We start from the raw sequence: 27,503 nt of genomic DNA on the forward strand, positions 1-27,503 counted from the left end.
AAGCGTGAAGAATCGGAAGAGAATGTGCGGGATGCCCTATCTATTGACAAAAAGGCACAGAGTTACATCCGGGTACTGGAGCCAAGAGCAAGCTTATAAGACAACCTTGCAGCTGCTCTTTCAAGGATATCCAAGCAGATCGACAAGATCCTCAACTTTGGAAGTCAGTGAACCTTCATACAATCCTCAAGATGTTCACTTCCAAGGCAGCTTGGTTTTCTCTCCTCATTCTCGGCCGCGGCACTCTGTCCAGCCCGACTCCCGCCCAAGACTCCATCTTCTTTCATGGTCTGGACGGCGTTTCTTCCGAATCGGTCCACAATGTTCACCTTACCTACGGTGATGGCTTCCCACATGGCAACGTCCGCGTTGTCTATGGGGACTGCGCCCTTAAGAACCCTGGCCAACATCACCATGAAGTCGCCTACCTATTTACGGAGCCTGAGTCCACCCCGGACCGCCTGGTTTGGATTGTGCCAGAGGATGTCTTCCAGCGTGGCTGTCTCCACGCATACTCAGATGGTCTTCTTCTCGGTCGGTCTGAACCCATTAGCTTCTCGAAGCCCCTTCGCAAGCGCCAGTCTCTCCACGAGATTGGTGACTCGAATGGTCTCTGGTTCAATGGTGTGAAATACCTGCAGGCGAAGAACAAGACCTCTACTCTCTCGGTCAAAGAGGCCAAGAGCAAGAAGATCGCCATCGTCGGTGGCGGCATGTCCGGACTTATGACCAGTCTGCTCTTGACATCCGTCGGCATGACCAACTGGCATATTGTCGAGTCAACCCAACGCGTTGGTGGCCGGGTTCGCACCAAGTACCTCAACGGCACTAGCCCAGACGAATATCAGTATCAAGAGATGGGTCCTATGCGATTCCCCGTGTCGGTCAAATATCCAGACACGAACGAGACTCTGGACATCCAGGATCATAAGATGGTCTTCCAACTTGCGGACGTCCTCAACGAGATGAATGGTGGCAACACCTCTGAGCTGGCGGTCAACTTCATCCCTTGGATTCAGAGCAGCCCCAACACCCCGGCCAACTCCCGAGGTTATCGTCTGCCCAACGGGCGGATCCCTAGCAGCTCTCAGATCGCCGCCGATTCCAGCATGCTGCTACCATCTGCAAACGCCTCTGACCCCGAGGGCGCCGAGCTCGGTGAAGGTTTCGTGGATCGCCTCGTTGACCTGACACCTGAGCGCATGCGTAACATTTCCACCAACATCTTCAGCGCCCACCGCGAGGCCATCGACCGCGGCCTGTTCCACTGGTCCGAAGCCGGCTACCTCAAGTACCAGCTAGGCCTGGATGCAGACACGGTGGACTTTCTCGCCGGCTCCGGTAGCTCTCCCCTGTGGGGTGAATGGTATGACAACGTCTACTTCTCGGCCATGAACTGGCGTACTATCGACAAGGGTCTCGACTCCCTGCCTCGTGCCTTCGTGCCTCACATCAAGGACAAGATTACTTACGGTAGAAAGATTACTGGTCTTCAGCACAACAATGAAACCTCGAAGGTGTCTCTGATCTGGAGGGATGACCCCCTGGACATGACTGCGAAGTCTGAAGAGTACGACTATGCTGTTGTGGCTGTCCCCTTCTCCAAGGTCAGGCTTTGGAGGACTCCCGCCTATTCCAGCCTTCTGTCAAGGGCCATCTCCACACTGAACTACGCTCAGTCCTGCAAGGTCGCTCTCCACTACAAGACCCGTTTCTGGGAGCATCAGGAGAACCCCATCTTCGGAGGGTGCGGATCGGTTGATATCCCCGGTGTCGGCTCTGTTTGCTATCCCGCCTACAAGATCAACTCGACGGGTCCTGGCGTTATCCTGGGATCCTACACTTCCGGAGTTCCAGCAAGATCCGTCGCCGCGCTGAGTGAGGAAGACCACGTCGCTCTCATTCAGCGGGCCATGGTGGAGGTCCACGGCGAGATTGCCAACGAGCAGTGGACTGGGAACTATGACCGTCAATGCTGGGAGGTTGACGAGCATCAGGCTGGTGCTTGGGCGTCTCCCACTGTTGGCCAGCAGGAGCTCTTCATCCCCGCGTACCACAAGACAGAGCTCAACACCATCTTCGTCGGTGAGCACACAAGCATCACCCACGCCTGGATTTTCTCTGCCCTGGAGTCTGCCGTGCGCGGAACCACACAGCTCCTACTGGACCTTGGCCTTGTCGACGAGGCAAAGCAGGTTGTTGATACATGGATGGCTCGCTGGATCACTGTTTAGAATAGGCATCTATCTATAAATAGCAGCGGGTGGAGCCCGGTATAATGAAGCCCGATTCTGATGAAACCCGATTCTAATGAAGCCCGAGAGTTCTAATGAAGCCCGACGGTGCTAGTGGAGCCCGATATCACGGTATTTGCTCGCTTGTTCCTAACCCGCTTCTCTGTCCTTTACAGGCGAGGCAACCTGCAGCATAGATGTTACCCCTGGCAATTAACTCTTCCCATGATAGCTCTCAGCCCCCTTTCGCGCCCACTCTTGTTCTTGGCATGGTTCGTTATAAAGAGATAGTATTCTGTCAAAGCTGTATAGAGAATGACAACTGCAGCAACTAAATCCTCGCTCCCATCCTCCATTCTACCATTGACAACTCTACGGTGGTTCTTGATTCTCCACCTCTCAAGGAAGCAAATAGCCACTGCTCTCAGTTCAACATTTCACCCATCCCACCAACACCAACATGGCCCCCGCCTGGCTTGAAAAATACATTGTGCGTGCAGACCCGACCCCAGATCCGCGACGCGCCAAGGAACAGCCTGCTTTGGAAATACACTACACCGCCCTTATGGGCCATCGCCGGATCTTGGGCGTTGAAGGCGATACGATACCACGTTACGAAGTAAAGCGAAAAGCTATCCTCGCGGCCTGGGGGGACAAGTGCTATGTCACGTCGCCTGCCGATGGAGACAGGGAGGTGGCCATGATCGACTTCCACGCCTTTCCGCCCAAAACCGAAATCCAATTTCCGCAACGAAACCATGAAGTCATCATCAAGGCAACCGAGGGGCACTACGAGTCTAGCGGTGGGCTCGGTCGTTTGCATTGGAAAGCAACAGGCATGGTTGCCTACGGCAGGGCTTCGTGGGAACTAAGGGATGAGTCGGAAATGGTGATGTCGGTAACGATCGACGACTGCCAAGTAAATGGGGTTATTAGCCTCTGGAGGGACGGCCTTGATCCGGAGACGGTGGAGGAGCTTGTGGTGGTTGGGATTTCTCAGATCGAGGACTATAAGAAAATGCTGAGGGGTGCTAAGAGGTCCGGTGTCCAAGCAGCTGTCAGTGCATCATGGCTAGCGGGGCACTGGGCGTAAAGGGGGAATTAGATATAGTGATGTACTGTGTGTGGGATAGAGAAAGTTGAATGAGCCGAGAGGAGTTGGTACATACCCTTAACTACCTACAATTCATATGGAATAGTACACTCGCTGATATCAAGCATAGTAAGCAGGATGCATGGTTTTTAGTCGCACACTTGATACAGTAGGAATTTTCTCTATTATATACATAGTAGGGATATGTCAAACAAAGCTTGGAATCTACTCTGCCTGCATCCCGGCCATTCTGACGCTTGAAAACTGCACCCCTCTCCGGAGATGTCATTGACCATTAACGATACGAGTAACATGAGCCGAGCGTTCCGTGTTGAATCTGCATTCGCGCCTTATGCGACGGCATCGTACGCAAGGCATTTCAGCGTCATATTCTTCGGTCGACATTACGCACTTGGTCTTCCTGCGTCTGCATGGCAAACATGCTATTGGTTCTCAACTAAACGCATGGCAGAGCTCTAGGAAGGATGATTGCCTCACCTTTGTAGGCTCTGTGGTACCTGTGCATCTCGATTACAGCGATAGTGAGGAGTAGGTAATAGTGGGATGTCCTCGGGCCTTAGAAATTCCGGGGTAAAGACGGGGACATCTGTTTATAATAGGGTGACTGACCCACCCCCACAAACTCGGAGCCAATGGACCACATTGAACGGTTATTAATCACGAGGCACCTACTGGTTACAGCAGAGGGATTTCAGTGAGGTTGTCTAACTGCTTTAAGGGTCAATATCTAACCCAGTAAATCTATCTGACTCTAATGACCTGAACTCTATTCCTTGCTTGTGCTTCCGGTCTACTGTCCATCGTGCGCTTTCCAGGTCTGGTTTAGCATCTCTCTGGCAGTCAGCATTTTAATATCCGGTAGCTGATTGTTGATGGCCTTCTCAGATGGCAAATTGAACTTTCCCAAGACCATCAGCATCTCCAAGATTGCATACAGTCCCTGGAGGTGCTCCTTGGGAAAGAATGGATATGCAGGAACGTGGCAGGGTAGTTCGGTGATCTGCCCGTTTTTGAGCTTTTCCAGATCATCATGATGGACTTTGAACTCAGTGCCTAGTTTATCGAACTCGGTTAGTCCACGACTTTGACTACCGGGCTTTCTCACTGACCTCGCGCCTCTTGAGCAAGTCCCAGAAGCTCGTTCCAGGAAAGTTTGTCCCCTATAATATACGTTGTTTGTTGCCACTCGGGGATCTCGAGTAGCCTCGCAACGACCTGTGCGACGTCAAATGAATAAGAGAAGGCAACAGGCTCGTCGCCAGTACCCGGAATGGCAGCAACAGCGTTGGCAATGTCAATGACCGGAATCGTTGCAGTCAGGTGTGTTTTGATATAAGGCATTCCCCAGTAGTCGAGGAAATACCCAGGCGCAATCTCAGTCCATTGCAAGCCAGTGGTTCGGAGAAGGTCCAACGCCTTTCGTTGAAACACAGCCCACGGATTGAGAGGTTCCTTGGACCTAATCAATTGACTGTTAATCAGTGTCATTGAACAGAACAGGCAAAGGCCAGTTTATCTGGATTCAGATCAGAAGCGAACTCACGAGTCGGCATTGGGAATGCTCCAGTTGCTGGGAATGAAGCGCTTGGTGTGCTTGGATCGATCCGACGCACGAATCACGGCGGCTTCGACTTCAGCCAATTTGTCATCGTGAACACCGAGGCAAGAAATAACGGTATCTATCTCGTGCGTCTCCAAGGCTGATTTCAATGATTCCTCGTCGTCATACTGGACTAGAACGGTGGGTGCGTCTGGGTCAACCGTGGATGGAGCCTGAATCATGCGTCTCGTCAGCAGATGAAGATCAAAGGATGAAGTTGTGGGGACTCGAACCTGACGACCTAGGATAATCACCGTGTGACTGGGGTGCTCTTTGAGAGCGTCTACGATGGTTTTGCCCACATGGCCTGAGCCGCCCAAGACGGCAACGTTGACCATTATATCTAACGAGGTTGGATGAAGATTGAATGACCAGGAAGTGATTGAATATGAGTACCACAGGCCGAAAGGTACTCGGTATATATACCTTGTCAAACATTTTCTGTGCTTTTGCAAGGCCATTGGCTGAAGGTGTAGTTACCCGGCTAGGAGACCACCTCCGGACTCCGAGCCGGTGCGAAGGCCGAAATCAATTCCAGCTTCAACAGCCAACTCGGACTTCTAAGAATTCCGAGCTTTGTGATGGCTTAATAAACAATTCTATACCCCGCAGACCGCGCGTTCCATCCAAGTGATAAACATCATAAAACCTGGCGGGGGTCATCTTTCTAGCGCAAAGCCTTCGAGTCATCGCGCCTTCGTCCACACTTCCCCCAATGGCCATTAACTGGGCTCAGGTTCTCCAGCTCGCAAGCCTGCTTGCAGCTACACACTCTTCTGGTAGATATTTCGTCGACAGCTTAGTATTATCACAACTGAGAACTGCAGGGTACGGACTTTGCTCCGACAGAGTGGCTGTACACAATGCCTTGCTCTTGTCAGACCGAGATACAATAACTCGACAGTGGTTCCGCGCCTGGGATTTTGGGCGCAAGTACGGGCCCTTTATGGTGACCGGCTCCGGCATGGGCTTCCTCGGGGCTGCTTTACTAGGTAAGTTGTCCATCAAAAATCTTCCGGCTTCATTGAAAACAATAATAACATTTCCCAGACGGCATGAACAGCCCTACTTTCGGCCTTAACATTGCCGCTTCACTCTTTATGGGTTTAGTTGTGGTGTACACTGTGTTGATTGTGTTCCCTGTCAACGACAAATTGCTAGATGCCCATTCAAAGTTGATGAGCCATAAAAGGTCTGATGATGATTCTCAGACTACAGAAGAGATTCGAACCCTAGTAGCCGTATGGAAGACTGCTGACCTCAAACGAACTTTGCTTTCGACATTGGCGGCCTTGGCAGGTCTGATTGCTGCGTGTAAGCAGTGAAATGTCAGCAGCCGGAAATGAATTGGTGATTGGGGAACTGGAGTAGTAGGACATCCTGAGTGGCAACCACACGGTTTCTTTGCTCGGGGTCAGACCATTATCATCTATAGAAAAGAATATGAAGCGATGGTGTCGGGGCAGGATGAGGCCAATGAGACAATTCACAATCCTTCCTAGCTATCTACGTAGGCAAGCAACAATGAACCCGTTCATAACAACAACAACCGCTGTACCGCCCAAATACAGGCTCACCATCTTTCGTCCCCACATGAATGAAGATTTTGAGCTCGCTCGAGCCTCCCTGCGCCAAGTTCTTCACCACCAAGTTCTTCACCGCTGAGGCGACCAGAATAACAACACTGAGTGACCCAACTGACAACCCAATGGTCATCCAACAAATCCGCGGGCAGCTCTGGAGCTATAATTTGTACGGCTCCCAGCAAGTCGCGTGATGGCAAATTGATGAGGTCGAATGCCAATCCCTCGACGATATTGAACAGCGACATCCCACGTTCCCCGGAGGTCTCCACTCGGAGTTTTGGAACAGAGGTTGGTTCCAGACTCGGCAAACATCCCCTATGAAGCCGGACATTTGGTGGAACCGCGGTCCATAGTGCACTGCTTGCTACAGAGTTCAGTGGTGGCAGGCCCAGCTGTCGCAATCCAGGTCCATACACTCTGGCCATCAAGAATTGTACAGCCGTGCTGATAATCGGGTGGCCAGCAAAGGGCAATCTTGTTGGGGAGTAAGAACGTCAAAGCACTCGTCGCCCAGGATCTCTGACACTATGTGCTAAAGTCGTCTCAGATAGGTTAAACTCTCGCGATTGGTTTTCGTGCCTGGTCCAGGGTGTCAGGGGTATAAACCTTAACGACTAGTTAATCGGGACATGTGTCAGCACTACTCCGTACCAGCCACACAGACATAAGCACATTAGATCAGGCTATTTTGTCATTCATTGGTGGTGTGCTTTGAGCTTATTCTAAGTTGGTCTAAGTTCCTATGCTCCTAGCCTATTCTTATCACACACTTTGTTTAAGAACTGGGAATGAAATCAATCATCGGCGGTCGCGGTCAGTTTAGTGGTTGTCCTCGGTGTAGGTTTATGCTTTTTTATTCTTTACAATAACCAAAACTCTTTCGCTATGTATCAAGCATGTTTGTCTCTTATACCTAGCACAGGTTAATTCAAACGCTCTAAATAGACGAATAGACCTCTTGTCAATGTTTGCCAAGGTGGCAGAGGAGCGGCTGTTGAGCCGAGGAACCCACCCTAGAGCTCCGGGTCCCGGAGATCACGGACCCCGACCCGGGAAGCCCAAGCGCGAACGCTTTCCCCACAACCTGCAAACCCGCGGAGTCCACGAATCCATGTCTGTGACATGCAAGGCCCGATAATCAAGCTTTATTACGCATATCCCTGTTTTTTGAGCTAAGTTTCGCAGCCTGTCGTTGTCCGAGGTGCGAGGTCTCACGCGTTAGGCCATGCCGCGACCATTATAGCAGCAAGCATACAAAGATAAAACAAATCACATGTCATTCGGAATATCAAACTACTAGCTACTAATGACATGCAACTGCTGAGGTTGTCCAAGGTGCGCAGAGCTGTAGAGCTCTACAGGGTGTACATGTATCGGGGGTTGTGCTCGCCCAACTCATTGATCTCCTCTTCCGTCTTGCCCTCCATTCTCCAATCTTCCTTTCCAGACAGCTTTCTATTGTTGAGCCGCCTAAAGTGCAGGTAGACACAGCCGTGAATGACAATGGCAAGGACGAGCATGCCAATCGTCGCGGCGTAGCCAGGGCGGTAGTGAGGCTCATAATCGTTACTGAAGAGGAATGGTGCCGCAACGCCGGCCGAGTTGCCAATGGTAATAAAGATACCACTAGCAAACGCACGCTTACCATAGCGCGGCTGGTTAACAGTGATCCAGGCCATTCCAGATCCCGAGCCCGTCCATAATCCCATGGCAACAAAGAAGCAACCTGCAAAACTCATGGCGACGCTGTAATTCGCGATCAGGAGGCAGTAGCCGATGATCATTACAACTCCACCTCCCATGCAGAAAAGGCCTCTTTGTTGTGTGCGGTCACTGATGTTTGCGCAGATCAGGTAGACGGCGAAACCAAGAACGTACACGGGCACCGTGAGGCCTTGTACTTGCTTGGCGCTCCAGGTACCCATCTGTTTGATGATCGTCGGCAAGAAGACGCTGAAGCTGTAGAGGACCGAGTGACTGCAGTACTGAGCGATAGACAGGGCCCAGATAGTCCAATCCTTAACTCCAGCCATGACATCTTCCTTGTGTAGCTCTTGACCGGACGCCGTTTGTCCAATCTCAGCTGCTCGGAGGGCCGTAAGAGCATTGCGTTCGTCGTCGGACAAGAACTTTGCCGTCTCGGGAGAGTTGGGCAGGATGAAAGGAACGACGAAGGCAGTCAACACCGTGGGGATTCCATTGATGGTGATGATCCACCTCCAAGCTCGCCATCCGGCAGCACCCTGCTCTACGCCGTCCCAGTTATCCAGCTCACCAATACCAAGGGCGACAAGACCGCCGATGGCTCCCGAGATGGCCGAGATGGAGTAAAAGTAGGCGTTGCGCAGAGAGATGTGACGCTTCGAGTAGAACATTGTGAGATACAACATAATACCGGGAAACAGTCCAGCTTCAAAGAAGCCCAGGAGGAGACGGCAGGCGACGAGGGCAGCAAAGTTGTTGACGAAGCCAGTGAAGCAGGCGACGATGCCCCAGAAGAAGAGGAGGCCAGCAATGTATCTGGCAGGCTGCATCTTCTTGATGATCAGGTTGGAGGGCGTTTCGAACAACTAGGATGATTAGCGTTAGTCCTGTATCCATACGTCGCTGTAGACGTTGCAGAGATCATGGGTTGGGTGAGGCTGCAAGTCCAAGGAATAGTAAACTCCTACTTACACAATAGGTGACAAAGAGAATGGACACAGCGAGTTGATACTGGTCGCCAGTCAGGCCAAGCTCCTTCTCAAGTCCGTAAAGACGTGCATTGCCAATGCCAACTATCACCGAAAGGTCAATGTCATTCTCATGTTGGCTTTCGCGGGGTCAGACTTACCTCGGTCCATAAAGTTCATCAGGTAGATCCAACAGACACAAGGAATAATGCGTCGATCGAGCTTCGTCAAGATCCTCTTCTCGGTCGCGTCATCGACGAAGGGGGCAGACTCGGTCGTGGTGGGGCCATCGCTGCTAGCAATGGCTTCCTCCACCTTGCTGACCGAAGCCTGGTCGTCTCTGACCTCAGAGCCGAGAGCCATGGTGAAGATATGGAAGACTTGTAAGACAAATCGACAGCTGTAGGCACAAAGAGTGGCCCAAAATGGGGAGAGATAGAAGAGAAGAGTGTTGAGTGGAAGAGAGCAGAGCCTGGGTGAGACAAGGTCGGGGGTCAGAGACCTCCTTCTTTATACTCGAAGCCGATCCCTCACTCGTTTTCGTCAAGGTTACAATTAAAGGACGCGCGGGGTACTAATGCCCAGACATTATCGTCAAGGTGTCACGAAGTCCCATTGGGTGGCGAGTGGGAAAGAGTCATGCCCCAGACGCCAAGAGGGAGCGTGCTTTGGGGGAGAGCTGGGGAAACAAGGTCAGACCCCTTGACGAGAAATCTCTGGGGTTTGGGGTTTGTGCTTTGCGGAGAAAAGCCATGTGCGTACGTCTCAACGGGAACACTAAGAATTCGCCAAGCCAATCTCCCTCACCTGGTGGGTGGGGATTACCCCCAATGAGTTGTCAACATGTTCATTATCCTATTTCTTGGCTTCCATCAATGGCCTAGGAGAGCAAGATCCCCGACTTGGCAACACTTGGCAGCTTACATGCGAAACTCGTAATCAGCGATCGCAATCTTGGCAACTAACACCCAAGAGATATCACTGGTAGTTGAGAGCCGAATGATGACATTTTCCTTGGATCACAACCCGGACAAATGGAATGTTTTCCTGTATTGGTTAGACACTCCATTTGCTCTGCGGCGAAGTACAATATATGCCCCCCCTGGTTAATTGTCTCACAACTGTGCCTCTTGTCGTGGAGAAAACTAGTAAGGGTTGCAACCTTAAACTGTTGGAGAGATGAGATTGCACAGTGTGCACCACGTGGCACTTCCACTTCCCCTCACGCTCGTTGTTGCCTTGCTGTCAACACGCCCCGTCAGGGCGACGGTATCGCTGCCACGTTGCCTGAGATTACAGATATTCAAAACCACGGAGCCATAAACATGAATTATTCAAGCTTGGTCGTTAATTATGAATCGTTTTTCTTTTTGTTTTGCATCACCTGGGTCGTCATTGCTGGCAGCTATCGGTTCTCGAACTAAAGATTGTATGTTGACATTCGCGCCCCTTCTCCTTAACCTCTTTAGGAATCCTCTTATACATCTTTATCATACCCCTCACAAACGCCTCATTACTTGGCTCGTTGTCCTCGACTACTAACCTCGGTTTTTACAATCTGCTCTTCCGTTCGGCCGCCTCCACTGGAAGTGCTGCCGGGCAATGTAGTTCGCCAAGTGACGCCAACGCCGACGTTGAGGTTCATGGTGTAGATCCCCGCACCTCTTGTGAGATAGACTTGTCTCGATGATCCTTGCGGCTATCTAGATGTCGCTTCAAGTTATCATGTGGCTTAAAAGGGATTCTTTATACGTCTTGCACTTTGCATTGGGGTAGAGGAATATCTTTTCGGAGACCGAGGTTTTTCGCGTGTGTTTTTCCGTTCGATAATAGTTCATGGCGAAAATTTTTGTAATCGTTCCTTGGCAGTGCGGACACACAAAGCGAGCCTGCTGTGACTGCATCCCAGCTTTGTGTTTCGCCACGCACGCGTTAGAATTGACCTCTTGCCACACATCAACAAAAAGACGTTGATTGCTGATCCCTTCGAGACATGCTGTTTGGCCCCCTATCAAGACCTAGATTGGATATCAATATGTATTTTATACTTTATACCACGACAAGACTCAGCCTGGCTCCTTTTGAAACATCCCCTGTCTCCTCGGTGACACCAGACAACCATCAGTTGGGGCTTATACCTCACGTCTGCAGTACTCGGGCGAATCCACTCACTTCGGACAGCGAGGGGCTATTGGGATACCCATCCTCGCTCAAAAACTCAGACTTGCGGCTCTTTATGTTGTTAAATCCGAGTGGCCAGATCTTATATTCCTGGTATATCCGTGCTGATTTTCTGGATGGACGGTTCGTATCCTCTGTGACGTTGGCGCCACAGGTGATGACCCTCTGGAAACAGTACTGACCGGATGATAGAGAGAAATCTGCAATATCGAAACTTCTAATAGATATTTTGACAGAAATCATCCTGAAGAGCATTTCGCTGCTAGAACTGTGATCGTGATCATGCTGGGCGATGAAGCTGAGATGACGTTGATATGAAATGAGATGAAAGGTAAGTTTCCATGTGAATAGCGTAAGTATGGCGATGGGATGGCTAGCAGGGCAGAAGGAGCCCCATCATACTTGAGGTAAGTGCATGATGTAAGATCAGTTCCCCTGGAAAGACGATGAGCCGCTCGGTAAATACAATGCTTTGGGGACGACTTTTAGTATAGAAAAAAAGACCACATACATAATGAGTAATGACTACTGTCAATAAGGTAGATAAAAGCATTAGATGGCTGATCAGTGGATGATCATGATGCTCAATTAGCGTCGCTCGCACGTTTGGATGTAGCCATATGATTAATCCCAGCACAGAATTTTAGGTGCATTCACAGATCACCTGTTGGGTTTACTTACTTCCTTGATCATTATATCTTGTATACATAGAATAGGAACAAGGAAGGCAACGGCTCCCCAGTCAGTGCCGCAACTGCTCGCAATTCCTCAACCGTTCCTAAGGCGATGACAGTAATCCCTGGCTGCTCACCTCTTATAACCCCCAATAGTGATCGAGAATAGCACAGCCCTAAAGCACGTTGGCGACGAAGGGTGGAGACCTGAGAACGGGTACTCAGTCGCAAGCCCAGGCCAAGAACGCAACAGACATCTCTCACGCGCCAACTCTATGATGAGCCATGTGGTAAGGGTCCAAGACAATGTCCCAGAACTTGACCAGGGTCCCAATGTTTCCGTTACATCCCCTCCGCTGTCTCGGTTAAGCACAAGGCCACGATACCAACACGTGCGCAGCCTCCTGGATGCAAACAGGCATTGCCTGTGACTGAAGCAAATGGTGCCATGGCAAAGAGGGGGTAGCTGGCTTGGCACCAGGCTACGGTGGGAACAGACGGCACTGCCGCCGCCCCATCACTGAAATGTAAAAAGATAAGATCGGAATCATCTCACACGAAGCAGGCTGCGGAAGGCGTCTGCCTGACTGAATGAATCCACTTAGCCGAGCCAATGAGCGTCAGCAGACTGAATTGATCATAAAGTACCCTTGATTCCTTCTTTGCGGGATTTAGTTTACCCATCCTCACCTAGGTCGCACCAAGGAATTGTACTTGGCAGATCATCGACGCCAGCCGAGGTTATCGACAACACCTTCATTCACCAGAGATACCCGATCGGCTTTCCTGATCTCCATAACTCTTCCAGGGGTTCTTCTTCACCATGTCCGACAGCGGTGGCAGCAGCCTGTCCAGTGAATCTCACCAAGAGCCTCGTTATTTCGACCCCATCAAGTGGATGGAGGTGATGAAAGCTAGGTTAGGCGTGGATGTCCGTGCAATTCGAGAAAACTATCGAAAGACCCTTCTCCCATGCAAGGAAAGGGAGAAATGGCAGGCATATCAAGATAACGATATTGACGGGGATATCTGGGATCGAAGGGCCAAAGCCGGTGTTGATCAGTCATGCGAGTTCTGCAACAGAATTGTCGACTGTGAATGCACCCTCTGCTGGGGCATTCCTAGAAGTTACAACCCGAATCTTTGTGACGACTGTCAGAGGTGGGATGACCTCAACCACCTCCTGTTCTGCGAATATGACCAACAGATTCGCTTGGATCCGAATACCTTCGGAGGAGAACATCGCACCAGGGCGCCATCCATGGCTAAGTACGACCAAGGCTTCGAGGATCTCAGTTTTCATCCACCCAATCGTTATTCCCGAAGAGCGAATTGCACAATCTGCACAGCAGTATGGGAGGCGGTACAGCCACATCTCGATCCAAAGACGCCCACCAAAATTGCCACATGGAGGCCGTTCATGCAAGGTCAGATTACGCCACTCCATGGACATCATGACATAGGGCCAATGCAGGAACGATGCATTCTGCCAATATGCCTGTCCATACAAAGCGAGCCGCACGAACAGCCTTGTTACATACCCATTTCCCTCCCGTTGGAGTTGCATTTCAGGGGGTACGGCTTTGGTCTCGAACGTGCCACTCGCTGGAATCGGCCATACATCGAAATCGACCGTGTCAAAAGTTGGCTCGAGATCTGCCAGAACCATCATGGCAAGAACTGCAACACCATTCTTGTTGAGGCAACCCTTCCGGCCGGATTTCGGCTGATTGACACTTTTTCAATGTGTGTTCGAGAGCACCCATCACCGACCACCTTTGTCGCTCTCAGTTATGTGTGAGCATCTCAGTCCACGGGACAGAAACACACGATTCGGCTTGAACGTGCCACTCAAGCACAGCTGGAAAAGGAGAACGGCCTTAATTCCAATCAGCTCCCGGACGTTATTGTGGATGCAATTCAACTTTGCAGAGACATTGGTCAACGCTATCTCTGGGTAGACCGGTTGTGCATCATCCAGGATGACGGCGTGTCGAAACATGCCCAGATAAAAGCTATGGATAGAATCTACGGGATGGCTGTGTTTACGATTGTGGCTGCTACGAACACTGCCCCTGGGTTACCGGGAACTTCATGTCGACCTCGAGCAGACGCGCCTGAAAACCCTAGCTGGGCCCTACAACTTGATGAATCAATGGTAGCTTGGGTTCAGCCTCGAATGATCAACCCATTTTCTTACCAATCGATTGACTACTCACCGTGGAACACCAGGGGCTGGACCTATCAAGAACGAATGCTCTCGAGAAGACATCTTGTTTTCTGTGATGAGCACATCTTTCTCTCCTGCTTTTACAACACTGAGGAAGACGATTTAGTCAACTCGGAATGCTCTTTCAGCCCAGACGCGCCAAACTTCGAGAAAGGATTAAGGGTTGGGACAGATGGGAACCCTCTGTATCGTTACAAAGAATATGTCAAGGAGTACACTGGCCGCACCCTGTCATTCCCCCAAGACATTCTCAAAGCGTTTGCCGGGATCGAAAACGTATTGGCTCGTCAGCTGAAAACGGGCTTTCTTCTGGGCCTCCCTGAATCATCCTTTCTGGAAACTCTCCTTTGGCACCCCGCCGGCCATCTAACTGCCAGGGATAAAAGCACAGGGATGCCAAGCTGGAGTTGGGCTGGTTGGGATGGGTGCGTCACTTACGACCATGTAAGGATCGGAAAAAATCTGTGCACTTGTCGCTTGCACACCGGCAGTCTTGCGAGGTTTCACTACTGGGACCCCAATATCCAAGTGGTACGTCCAGTGGCAGAAAGTACAGCATGGATTGATGACGGCAATTTGGCGGAATCCGATGGCAGGACTGGACCTTGGTTCTATTGCCTGAAGGCTCTGTTACGGAGCGACTATTTGGGGGAGGACAGTTCACCAACCTGGCGGCAGTGCCCCCAGAATCCATGGAATGCTCCCTTTAAAAAGAGTTTCAATGGACATTCTTACCGGAGAGATGAACCGGAAATATGACAACCCCAGCCTCAAGCAGTACTTCTTGAACCTTCATGAGACCTTGATTTCCTTAATTAACATTCGCTATTTTATATCGGCGTGAGGAAGCGAATATCACTAAAATCCACAGAAAGAGATAACAGGGTGTCGGATGTCGGCGTCTAGATGCAGAGGTGATTAAGGAGAAACTCTACCAGAGCTGTTCTAGATGGAAAAGTGTGGTTTTTTTTAATCGTACACGGCAGTAGACAGGTCTATGATCCTTGAAGTAGAAAGAAAGGTGAGACATGTGCCTAATCCTAAGTCGGCACGCCACATTGACAGCTACTAGCGCAGGTCTGGGAGTTTATATACCTTCGGAACTTCCCTGATAGCCACCGCACTCTATGAACTGCTGTTTATGCAAAATAGTAACTATTACGTCACTTTGTATCATTCTAAGTCGCGAATTAATTCTTAATCTCCCTGCGCTGAATTGTAGTGAGTGTGTTCGCTCATCTATCTTGCTGACTGGTAATTCACCCACGAAATGATGGATTGAACCATGGCGGCGTCGGCATTTGTCCCCAGGGCAGAGGTCGTGTCGATCTGGTCGACGCTTCTTTCAGGCCTTGTTCCGCGTGTGATATAATGGCTGTGGTGGCTGAGACTTAGATTAGCGGGACCCCTTCTCGCAGTAGAAGAGATTAGTAGTATGGTATTAGCTTTTAGGATATCTCCTTTTATACCTCTGCTATCTTGAAATGGTACACGGGGGCCTTATAGGGATAAGTCTACTAGGAGAGATATATAAGAAATAAATAACATATATAATAAGTAAGTTAGCTATATAAGTAAGCTAGTTACAAATCCCTTATTTAGTATCTTTTTTATTTAATTAATTAATTCTTAATAACTTAGTATATTATAATTTAATTATAAAGCTAGGTATAATAATTATATAAGTCCTAAGGGAAATAAACTAGTTATATAGGTTTATATTAGTAAAGGGGATATTAATATTATCTTAAATAAGGTATAAGTTATATTTAGTAATATACTTAAAGGTATTAAGTATAACTAAGTTATATTAATAACTAAGGTAACTTATATATAAGAAAGTATAATAAATATATATTATATATAATAAGTACTTATTAATAGGAAACCTATAGTACTTACTAACTTACTTAGGTAAGGTTATTATAAGTAAGTATTATATAAAGGTATTTACTTATATTATAATAGGTCTTACTTACTTTTATAGTGACTTAGTTATATAATAGGGTTTTTATTATATTAGACCGCTTAGCCTAGTATTTAGCTATAATATTAAAATCCTTTTTACCTTTTAGGCTTATTAAAATTAATTAAAACTTATAATAAGATTAGGTTTAAATAACTTAAGTATTTTAATTAATATATAATTAATTAATTATTTTTTATTATTTTTTAATTTTTAATAATTATAAAAATTATTATTTTAATAATTTTAAGAAATATTACAAAAGGTTTTTTTATTTAATTTTATATATTAATTTATTTTTTTTAATTATTTTAATTACTTAATATTAAATACTTTAAGTTATTTAAAAAAGCTTATAATTAAGATATAAAAAGTTTAATAAAAAATTTTATAATTTATATTTTAAAAATTAAGTTTTTTTTAATTATTTATATAATATATAAGGCTATTATAATATAAAAAATATTAAAAAGGCTTTTAAAAAAATTAATTTTATTTTTTTTAATTTAAAAATTATAATCTTAAAGCTTAATATATAAATATAGACTTAAATACTTATTAAAAAAAGAATTAAATTTTTTATCTCTTAGGTTTTAAAAACCTAAAAATTATATTTAAGGCTAAATCTTAATTTAAATACCTTAAAAATAAATTAAAAAATATTATAATAATTCCTTAAAGTTAATTATAAAAGCTATAAAGTCTTTTATAAAAATAATAAGAAAAATATATATATAAAATTATATTATTAAGAGCTAAGATTTAAGACTTTTAAAAAATAAATATAATATTAAGTTAATATTAAAAATTAAGAAAAATTAAATTATAGAAAAAGAAAATATTAAAAAAAAATAATTAATTAAATAAATATAAATATATAAATAATAATAAAATTATTAAGAAATAATAATTAAAAAAAAATAATTAAATTAAATATTTTATAATATAATATATATAATAAGCCTAGATATAATTTAAAGACTTATTAAATAATAATTAAAATATTTAAAAAAAAATATAATAAATAATTTTAATAAATAAAATAATTTATAATTTTTATATTATAATTTTTCTTTTAAAAAAATAAAAAATATAATTAATTTATTTGTATAATTAATTTACTTATTATATATATATTATTAATTATTTTAAGATTAAAATATTATTTAATAAAAATTTAGACTTAATATATATTAATTAATAATAAATTATAAATAAAATATAATTAATTATTTAATTATTTAAGTAATAAAATAATATATAAATAATTAAAAAAAAGGTTTTTAAATTTAAATTATATATTATTTTATTACTTTATATTACTTAAAATAAAAATAAAAATATTTTAATTAATATCTTAGTAATTTTAAAATAATAGCTTTATACCTAAAGCCTAAAGTCTTAATAAGCTTAAATTAATAAGGTTTATTTATATAATTATTAATAGCTTTAATAATATATTAAAACTAGCTTTATTTATAATAAATAGCTTATATCTTAATTAATTAAAGTAATTAAAATCTAACCCTTTTATATAATAACTTCTCTTTAATATTAATTTTTTAATTATTCTTATAATTTTTAATTACTTAAAGAAATTAAAATCTTAAAGAATTATATTTTTATTATCTTTATAAGAGAAAGTTTAATTATAATTAATAATAATTATAACTAATTAGTTAATTAATTTATAATTAGTTAATTAAATAATAATATATTAATAAAATTATAAGAATTACTTTTTATAAAGACTTTTAATTTATAAATTAAGATAATATAATTAATACTTATTAATATATCTTTTTATATAATTAAAATAACTTTATTAAAAAGGTTTATAAGCTTTATAAAGGTATAAAAAATACTTATAATAAGGTATAAGAAATAATATTATATAAAGCTATTTAAAGTATTATAATAAGTATATAACTTATTAAATAAAAGGTTTAAGTTAAATTTATAATTTTAATTATAATTTCTTTTTATTTAGCTATTTTTTACTTAATTATAATATAAATAATTAATATAATTTTATAAAAAAAGAGCTTTTTTTATTAAAAGTTATTAAAAAAAAGCTAAAAGAATATAAATATCGTACTTAAAAGGAAATTAATTTCTTTAATAGCTTAAGAAATAATAATAATATATATCTATATAAGGCATAGCTTATAACTCTTATTATTAATATTAATACCTTTTATAATATTAAATAAAAAAATTAAAAAAGTTTTATAACTAGCTAAGATTTAGCTATATAGCTATAAGTATAAGTATATTAAGAAATAAAAGTTATTAATATTATAAGTTTTAGAGAGATTAGTTCTTAAAGTTAGTATTAAAGTTTTATTAAACTTAAAAGTATTAGCGCTAGGGCTTAATAATAAATTAAAACTTAGTAATAAATAAAAGTTTATAAGTTTAATTAATTAAACTTATTTAATTAAATATATAATATATATATCTTAGCTTATATAAATATATAAATAATAGTAATTTTAATAAGAATTTTAATAATAATTAAATTATATATAAATTAAAAAAAATTCTCTTAAAATTAAAAATCTTTATTAATAATATAAAATATAATAATTGATTTTATATTTATAATATATTTAATAAATAAATATATTAAATATATAAATATAATAATAATATAATAATTATATAAGTCCTAGAATAATAAATTAATTATATTTATTTATATTTATAATAAAAATATTAATATTATTTTAAGTAAGGTATAAATTATATTTAATAATATACTTAAAGTAATTAAATATAATTAAGTTATATTAATAACTAAGGTAATTAATAAATAAGAGAATATATAAGTATATATATTATATATTAAGCTTATAATATCTAATTATTATTTCTTTTATATTAATTAAGATAATTATATAAGTAATTATATCTTAATTAATAAAAACTTATAAGGCTTTTTTTAATATATAATATATACTTTATTAAGTTATAATATAATATTTCCTTTTTATTAGTTTTATTTTTAAGGCCTTAAAAATTAATTATTTAATTTTTTATAATTTATTAAAACTTTCTTTTATAATTATTTTAAGTAATATTAATAATATATTAAAAATAAAATCTTAATTTATTATATATGACTATTATTTATTTAAGCTTATTAAAAAAATAATTTTTAAATTATATCTTATTCTTATTATACTTAAAAATACTTAAAATATAAAATACTTCTAAGTATTTCTTAGTATTTTAAGTATATCCCCTAAGGTTATACTTATAATAGTTTAGGGTATTAATCTCTACTAGTTTATATAGTTTTCTTTATTAAAATTTTTTTTTCTTATTAACTTTTAATAATATCTTATTTAATAGCTAAGAAGCGCTATTTAAAGCTTAAAAAAAGGAAAATAAAAAAAGAGTTAATTCCTTTATAGTAATAAATAAATAAATAGCTATCTTATCTAATATATCTTTATTATTAAAAGAAATAAATCTATAAGCGGGGTAGAGAGATAATATATCAGGGTTTAAATTCTTTAGATAAGTTAGAAGACCTAACATGCATCTCATCTCTTTAGTGGATTTAACTGGCCTGAGTCACTGCTAAAGCGGCTGCGGGGCACAGACTGCATCTCCCTCGTGTGACCCTTGCCTTCAACTGGAAATCACCGAGGTTTGTAGACCCATATTTTAGCCGACATCACCCAACCTCCCTCTTTATTATTGGAAGTTTTTGGCAAAGCTGCAACATCCAGACACTCTCATTATCCTTCTCATGTTCCTCATTCTACTTTGATCCCCAACAAGCGACTATGGCATCCAACCCCGATATTTTCATCTGCACAATTTGCGGTATCGATCTTTGTTGGCCGATCCCGCCTGATTCGACAAGCAGCACCGTTTGCCTACGTGGCCCACATTGGCCTCCGTGGCTTGGCAGTCATCCTCAATCCTTGGACCTGCCCGATGATGCAGTCCGTCGTTTTATTGCGGGCAAAGACGAACAACTCCCGCAACTAAACCTTCTCCCGGATAGACAATGGGTGCTCCCTCAGGTCAAGTGGCCGCCTGACCAGTCCGACGCTTCAGCACAACTTGCAACTTGGCAACTATACGTTGGGATACACCCTGCCTGTGAAGAGCTGGCCAATCGCGTCATGGAAACCTCATTCAATGCTCGGATTCGTTCACTTGGAGATCTTTGGATGACACTCGAACGCCGCTGTGCTCGACGTGATCCCGAACGAGAGTCTCCTTCGTATAACTTCCTCCCTTATATACCGACGTCCCAGCCTGGTAAAGCACTCTCGTTTACGACTGATCGTTACTTTGTTCCCTTCCCCTGCATAGTTAGATTTGGTGATGAATGGGAAGGATGGGTAGGGTATCCCTCACTCTACGCACGCATTAGTAACTAATCCGTCTTTGACAGTGGGCTCATAACCCCATCAACATCCCCGACTTAACGACCCGACTGATCTCTAATCTAGAGCCAATCAGCCGAGCCACGACTACTATGCTGTTGAGCAACTCAACGCAAGAGTTCAAGGGCCGTTTCGCAGCATTACCACCAGAGATCCTAAATAAGCTTATGCCGTGGTTCCAAATTGGTACTATGTCCCTTGACTGTAATTACATAATGCCCCAATCTCTATGGAAGCAGATATTCTTTCAAATCCCTTTCCTTTGGGATCTCGATATAGAACAGGTACTCAACAAGACTTACTCGGAACCGTCGGAAACAGAGGAGTGGAACTGGGAAAAGATTACTCGGCAGGTTTTAAGTCCTACACAGCCCTCAGACCGTGCATATGAAGGGGACGAGAAGGGCTATTTGTGGAGCCACGAGACGGTTGGACTGCATGTTCCTCCTAGTTTTACCAACCGCCGACGAATCTGGCAGATTCTTGAGGAAATGTGGCCGAATGACGTAGGTATAGGCTCGGATTCGTGGCCAGTTGATCAAGATTTTAAGAAGGATGTGTGGGAGGACGATAAGTGCTTAGAGTTGGGTTTGTGACCAGATCTGGATTGAGGTCGTGGCATTTAGCAACGGTACCATCATGTGCCAGGGTATTCTGCCATGCTTGCTCTTTGAGTGGCCGTTAATTAATCTGTTTCCTCGATTTGACGTGAGTTGTCCGTTGGCGCTACCCAGTATCAGGCGATATTGCCAACAACTTGCTCGTATATACAACCTTGAGCTCATCTTGTTTATCCTCAAAGTCTCTAGATTTGTGGATCAGTTATAGATCAGCGATAAGACAGTGATTCGACTTGCCGGTACATCACCAACACAACCGACGACTTGAGTCAGAGCCGAGCAGAGGCATATATCATGGTCTTTTTTAAATCCCAATAAGTTAGTAACCCCCCGAACATCTAAGCTTCCATCGTCTTCAATACGAAATCTGACATCTATATACCTAACTCGATTGATAATTCTTACTATCTTTTCCATTACTATAACTTAACAATTCCCCATAGGTCTCAAAGCGGCAGCGACTCTCTCTAAGCCAGTCTTTAACTGAACTTTATCCTATCACCTATGAAAACCGTCGGTTAAGCTACTGACTGTTTTGTTCTATAGGAGAATTTTTTTACGCTAGCAGACCATAGGGCAGCTAATAGTTTTTTTCTTAACTAGCTAATAGTTTCCAGAAATCAGGGTTCTAGTAGGGTTAGGGTTCTGCAAATGAGATATATATTACCTTAAGCTATAAAGATTTTAGAAATAAAGTTCTTTTTCCTATAATATTTTTCTAGAATTAGGTATTAATTTTTAAAGGTATTTAAGGGAAATTTTTAATAAGGTGGTTTATTTATAGCTATTTCTCTAGGAAAAGTCGCAATTAGTATATATCTTTTATTTAAAAAGGCTAAGCTATAAAACTAGTTATATCTCAAAGGGCTAAGTTATATCTTAAGGAATTAACTTAAGAATTAAATATTAAATATAAATAAAAATAAATAAAAAAAGCTAATTAGTCTTTTAAAGCTATTATAAATTAAATAAAATTACTTATTAAATATTATAACTGTTTTTATATAATATATATAATAATAAGAATTTTTAAATAATTTATTATAATATATAACCTATTACTTATAAAAACTATTAATTAAGTTATTAATAGTTTTTTTTTTATAAGAGAATTTTTTTATATTAATAAACTATAAGGTAGCTAATAGTTTCTTTCTTAACTAATTAATAATTTTTAAAAAGAGGGTTTTAAAATAATTAAAGCTTTAAAAATAAGATATATAATAATAATTATTATTATATTTTTAATTATATTTTTATTATATATATATTTTTTTTTTTTTTAATTTCTTAAATTTATTTAAAAAATAATTTAAGAAATTTTAATATAATAATTAATTATTATAGCCTAATAAAGTATATATTATATATAAATAAGAGACTTATAAGTTCTTATTAATTAAGGTATAATTACTTATAACGTACATGATAAGCAAGTGCACCGGACAAGTGAGTGCACCAGCATACTGTATAACCTAAAATCACAAAATCCTAAGTCTCTAAAAATAGCTATAAAATAGCTATGAAGTTAAAAAAAGCATTTCTATAAATATAACTCTATATAATATCTAAAAATGATTTTTTAATATTTTTAAAAAAATTCGTTTATAAAGAAATAGCTATATATACAGTGCGAATATGAGTTTTTCTAAACTAGCTTACTAAGGGATTTTTAAAAAACTTATAAAAAATAATAAATACTTTTCTCATTTTATATAATCAAAATCTAAAATTATAGCTTTTTAAGGTTTTTCCTTAATTTTAGAGAATTTTTTAAAGAGATTAAAAATTAAGGTGTAAATCCTAAGAACTTTCAAAGTGGTGCACTCACTTGTCCGGTGCACTCGCTTATCATGTACGTTATATTATAAGTAATTATAATAATTACTTTTTTAATTACCTTAATTACTTATATAAGTACTTTAATTAATATAATATAAATAATAATTAAATATTATAACTTTTAATATATAATATATATAAATATATATTTCTTTTAATATTAATTACCTTAGCTATTAATATAACTTAGTTATATTTAATACCTTTAAGTAAATTATTAAATATAATATATATCTTACTTAAGATAATATAAATATTTCTTTTATAACTATAAATTAATATAATTAATTTATTTCTCTTAAGATTTATATAATTATTATATATTAATAATTTTTATTTAAAAAACTATTTATATTACTTTTAGTAATATAAGTAATTCTTTAAATAAGAGGTATTAATATATAATAGTAATATAAGTCTTAAGGGAAATAAACCAATTATATTAATTTATATTAATAAAGAGATTATTAATATTATCTTAAATAAGATATAAGTTATATTAAATAATATACTTAAAGGTATTAAATATAATTAAGTTATATTAATAACTAAGGTAATTAATATATAAGAAAATATAATAAATATATTTTATATATATAAATCTATTAAATTATAAGTATTATTTTATAATCTTAGTAATTTATAAATTATAAGGATTACTAGGCAAGCTAAGTAATTTAATACTAATTAATTTAGTTTTTCTCCCTTAGGTATTATATAAGCTAACCACTAGTTAGGTTATTTTAAGCTATAATATATAAAGAGTATAATCGCGAAATATAATATTAACCTTATTAATATTTATAACTTTAATAAGCTTAGCTTTTTAATAAGTATTATTATAAGTAAAATAATTATTATAAGCTTTAAAAGATATAAAAAACTAAAATTAATATAACTTAGAAATAAAAAATAAATTACTATTATCTAAGTAATTAATACAAAGGGCTAAGTAATCCTGCTATTTATTATAAGTGCGGGCTAATATTACCTCGCTAATTAATACTAAGATAGTAACCTCTTAAATAACTAAGTTATTATAATATCTCTTAATAGCTAGACTAATAATAAGCTAGGCCTTAAGTAGCTAAAGTACTTTAACTAGTATATAAAGATATAATTAATTAATTACTATTATCTTTTAATCCTTAATAGTTATAAAAGTTATTATTCTCTTAAGTTTAAGAAATATTACTAAGTAAATAAGATTATTATACTTTATATACTACCTTATTTATCTTACTTATTTTAGCCCCTTAATATTAAGTACTTTAACTTACTTAAGAAGGCATATAATTAAAAAATTAAATATTTAATTTAATACTTAATAATTTATATTTCTAAGACTAAGTTCTTTCTTACCTTTTATGCTATATTCTAGGCTATTATAATAAAAAAAGATATTAAAGTAGCTTTTAAAGGGGCTAAGCTTATTTTACTTAATACTAAAAGCATAATTTTAAAGCTTAATATATAGCTATAGACCTTAACGCCGGTTAAGAAAGAGGCTAGCCTCCCTACTATATAGGTTTTAAGAATATTAAAGACTATTATTAAGGCTAAATCTTAGTCTAAATACCTTAATAAATAAATTAAAAGATATAAAAGTAGCTCTCTAGAGTTAATTCTAAAGGCATTAAAGTCTCTTTTTAAAGGAATAAAAATAATAATATATAAAAATACCTTATTAAGGGTAAAAACCGCGACCTTTAATAAATAAATAACTTACTAAGTTAATACTAGAGGGCAAAGAAGACTTAATTATAAAAAAGAAAAGTAATAATAATAAGAGAAGTAAGAGAAGTAATTAATTAGATTAATATAAATAGGCGCGTAAAGAGTAAACTTTTAAGAGGTATTAATTTATCACGGCCCTAGACGACCTCAGGCCACGTGATAAGAAGGACCCATATTAGCCGACTAATTACGTATAGATCAAAACGGATTACGGCTCATAGGCTATAATCCTCTTTGAGCTAGCTAAATAGATTATAATAGCTTAGGCCCTATAAGGCATAATCTATTATAAGTTATTATATCATAGGAAGTATATAAGATATGCTTATTATATTTTCTTATATAGTAGCTACCTTAGCTATTAATATAATTTAGTTATACTTAATACCCTTAAGTATATTACTAGATATAACTTATACCCCCTTTAAGATAATATAATATTCTTTATTATTAATATAAACTTAATATAGCTAGTTTACCCCTTAGGAATATATATAATTATTATATATTAATAGCTCTTATTTAGTAGATTACTTATATTACCTTAAATAATATTAAATATAATAGCTATTTAGGTAACCCCTATTAATAACTACTAATAGGTCTTACCTATTAATTATTTACTTATATTTATTTTAGCTAATTAGGATAAGGATATAAATAACGCAGATAGCTCTAATAATAAAAAAGTTAAGTAGCTCTAAGCCTAGATTATTACTATAAGCACTAAGATAAATAGACTCTATGACCTTATTAAAAGAATAAATAAAATATAGAGGGCATAAAATACCTAGTATATAAATAATATCTAAGAAGTTAATAATATAATAATTATTATTATAAGAGGCAAGGATATAAGAGAAATCTTAAAGTTAGACCTCCTAGAGAAATTAAATAAAACCGCCTATAAGCTACTTATATTCCTTATATAGCTATATGCTTTTATAACTTATTATCTAATATAGTTTAACTTAGCGTCTAGTAAGGTTTAATATGCCGCGGGGTAACTCACTAAGTATGCTATAGCCTAATTTAAACCTATTATAAAGGAATACCTTATTACCCCTTTTATTAAACTCTTACCTAGGATTATTAACCTCTATTTAAGCTTTAAGACCTTTAAGGCTATATTCTAGTAAGTATTTAAAATAATTAATAAAAAAGCATAAGCTAAAAGAGAGATTAAGGTACTCTAATAAACCTACTTAGCCTTTAAATATAAAACTAAATACCTCTAACTCGCCTTAAAGCTTAACTAAGATTAAGAACCCCTATATTATTTTTTTTTAATAGTCTTAAAAAAAAAGTCTAAGTAAAACTATATAAAGAAAACTAACCTAATAACCTAATTAATTATATTAGCTAAGTAATTAAGATTAATAACTAATAATTCTTATAGAAGAAATTATAAAACCCTAAGTTTAGTAGTAATAAGGCTAATAACCTATAATTTAATATTAACTAAGGTAAGAAAAAGAGTAATAATACCTCTTATAGCACTAAAGCTAGCCTTATAATACTTAGAGCTATATAAAAGGGCAAATAAGACTACTAAGGCCTAGAATACTATTATTACTATAAGATAAACTATATTAAGAAGATTTACTATAAGAAATAGTGAGATATTAAGGAAAGATGCTATTAACTTAACTAATAGTAATCTCTCTTAGAAGGTAAGAAATATACTAATATAGCTTATTAAGCCTAATAAGAAGATAAGAAACTATAAACTGCGATCTAATTAATTAAACTTATCGCGATATTATAAAGTAGATATAATATATTAATAAGATAAGGTTAAAATAAATATAAATAAGAACTAAATAAAAGAGTATCTTATAGCTAGGTAAGATGCCTTAGAAAGTAATTAAAGGAAACCTAGAATATATAATAATAACTACTCTTAGAACTAATAAAATAAGGAAACCTTATACTAGATATAATAAATAGCAAGAGGGTTATTATTATAATTACTAAGAAACTTAAATAAAAGGAAGAAATAATATTAATAAAGTAAAAATAATAAATACCCCTAATACTAACTAAATAAATAAATTATAAGGAAGTTACTATAGAAGGCTTTAATTATAAAAAATAAGTTATAAGATATAATAAATAGTTATTATTATTATTTATTATATACCGCAGGGACTATTAGTAGGATAACCCTACGCGGTATAACTATAGCCTATGCCTATAATACTAAACCAAAGCATTATAGGAATATAATAAAACCTATAGATAATAAGAATAAGCCCATAATAATAAAAAACCCTAGCAAATAGATTAGCTTACTAGGGCGAGTAATGCTAATATAAACTAAATTAGGTTTAGATATAAGATAAAGAAACTATAGAAAGAACTACGCGAATTATATACTTAATAATAAAAAATAAGAAAAAGTAATAAAGAGCTATAAAAGGAAGAAAACTACCCCTAGCTATATAATAAAAATAATAATAGGTACTAAAATAACCTATAAGAAAGGTATATCTAGACCGCACGAGAATATATAGATATAGCAGATATATAAGAAATCTATATCTAAGCTTACTATAGGGAACTAGCTAAAAACCTATAATACTAAGAAGTACTATTTAACCTATAAGATAATATAAGGATATACCTAATATATAAG

The 27,503-nt window shown here is 38.6% G+C and overlaps 7 protein-coding genes across 7 annotated transcripts; 5 read left to right on the forward strand and 2 right to left on the reverse strand.

Moving 5' to 3' along the window:
- Nucleotides 1–191: 191 nt before the first annotated feature.
- On the forward strand, nucleotides 192–2,234 carry MRS44_015026 (uncharacterized protein; the record flags this gene model as incomplete). The annotated part of the gene is made up of 1 exon (XM_046282390.2): nucleotides 192–2,234. One exon carries the CDS (start codon nucleotides 192–194, stop codon nucleotides 2,232–2,234), a length of 2,043 nt encoding a protein of 680 aa, XP_046128123.1.
- Nucleotides 2,235–2,694: 460 nt separating this feature from the next.
- On the forward strand, nucleotides 2,695–3,327 carry MRS44_015027 (uncharacterized protein; the record flags this gene model as incomplete). Its single annotated transcript, XM_046282391.2, has 1 exon — nucleotides 2,695–3,327. One exon carries the CDS (start codon nucleotides 2,695–2,697, stop codon nucleotides 3,325–3,327), a length of 633 nt encoding a protein of 210 aa, XP_046128124.2.
- An 811-nt stretch (nucleotides 3,328–4,138) lies between these two features.
- MRS44_015028 (uncharacterized protein) lies at nucleotides 4,139–5,286 on the reverse strand (the record flags this gene model as incomplete). Its single annotated transcript, XM_046280225.2, has 3 exons — nucleotides 4,139–4,401; nucleotides 4,458–4,819; nucleotides 4,892–5,286. 3 exons carry the CDS (start codon nucleotides 5,284–5,286, stop codon nucleotides 4,139–4,141), a joined length of 1,020 nt encoding a protein of 339 aa, XP_046128125.2.
- A 377-nt stretch (nucleotides 5,287–5,663) lies between these two features.
- On the forward strand, nucleotides 5,664–6,273 carry MRS44_015029 (uncharacterized protein; the record flags this gene model as incomplete). The annotated part of the gene is made up of 3 exons (XM_046282392.2): nucleotides 5,664–5,727; nucleotides 5,776–5,940; nucleotides 5,999–6,273. 3 exons carry the CDS (start codon nucleotides 5,664–5,666, stop codon nucleotides 6,271–6,273), a joined length of 504 nt encoding a protein of 167 aa, XP_046128126.2.
- Nucleotides 6,274–7,889: 1,616 nt separating this feature from the next.
- MRS44_015030 (uncharacterized protein) lies at nucleotides 7,890–9,569 on the reverse strand (the record flags this gene model as incomplete). Its single annotated transcript, XM_046284287.2, has 3 exons — nucleotides 7,890–9,104; nucleotides 9,211–9,311; nucleotides 9,368–9,569. 3 exons carry the CDS (start codon nucleotides 9,567–9,569, stop codon nucleotides 7,890–7,892), a joined length of 1,518 nt encoding a protein of 505 aa, XP_046128127.1.
- A 3,315-nt stretch (nucleotides 9,570–12,884) lies between these two features.
- On the forward strand, nucleotides 12,885–15,001 carry MRS44_015031 (uncharacterized protein; the record flags this gene model as incomplete). The annotated part of the gene is made up of 4 exons (XM_065618633.1): nucleotides 12,885–13,856; nucleotides 13,923–14,716; nucleotides 14,783–14,822; nucleotides 14,888–15,001. 4 exons carry the CDS (start codon nucleotides 12,885–12,887, stop codon nucleotides 14,999–15,001), a joined length of 1,920 nt encoding a protein of 639 aa, XP_065474705.1.
- Nucleotides 15,002–20,054: 5,053 nt separating this feature from the next.
- Nucleotides 20,055–21,262, forward strand: MRS44_015032 (uncharacterized protein; the record flags this gene model as incomplete). The annotated part of the gene is made up of 2 exons (XM_046273003.2): nucleotides 20,055–20,621; nucleotides 20,675–21,262. The coding sequence occupies 2 exons, from the start codon at nucleotides 20,055–20,057 to the stop codon at nucleotides 21,260–21,262; spliced, it is 1,155 nt and encodes a 384-aa protein (XP_046128136.1).
- Between the last annotated feature and the right edge of the window lie 6,241 nt (nucleotides 21,263–27,503).

The sequence above is a fragment of the Fusarium solani genome, assembly GCF_023522795.1.
Source record: "Fusarium solani strain SB1 chromosome Unknown bctg00000010, whole genome shotgun sequence".
NCBI lineage: Eukaryota > Fungi > Ascomycota > Sordariomycetes > Hypocreales > Nectriaceae > Fusarium > Fusarium solani.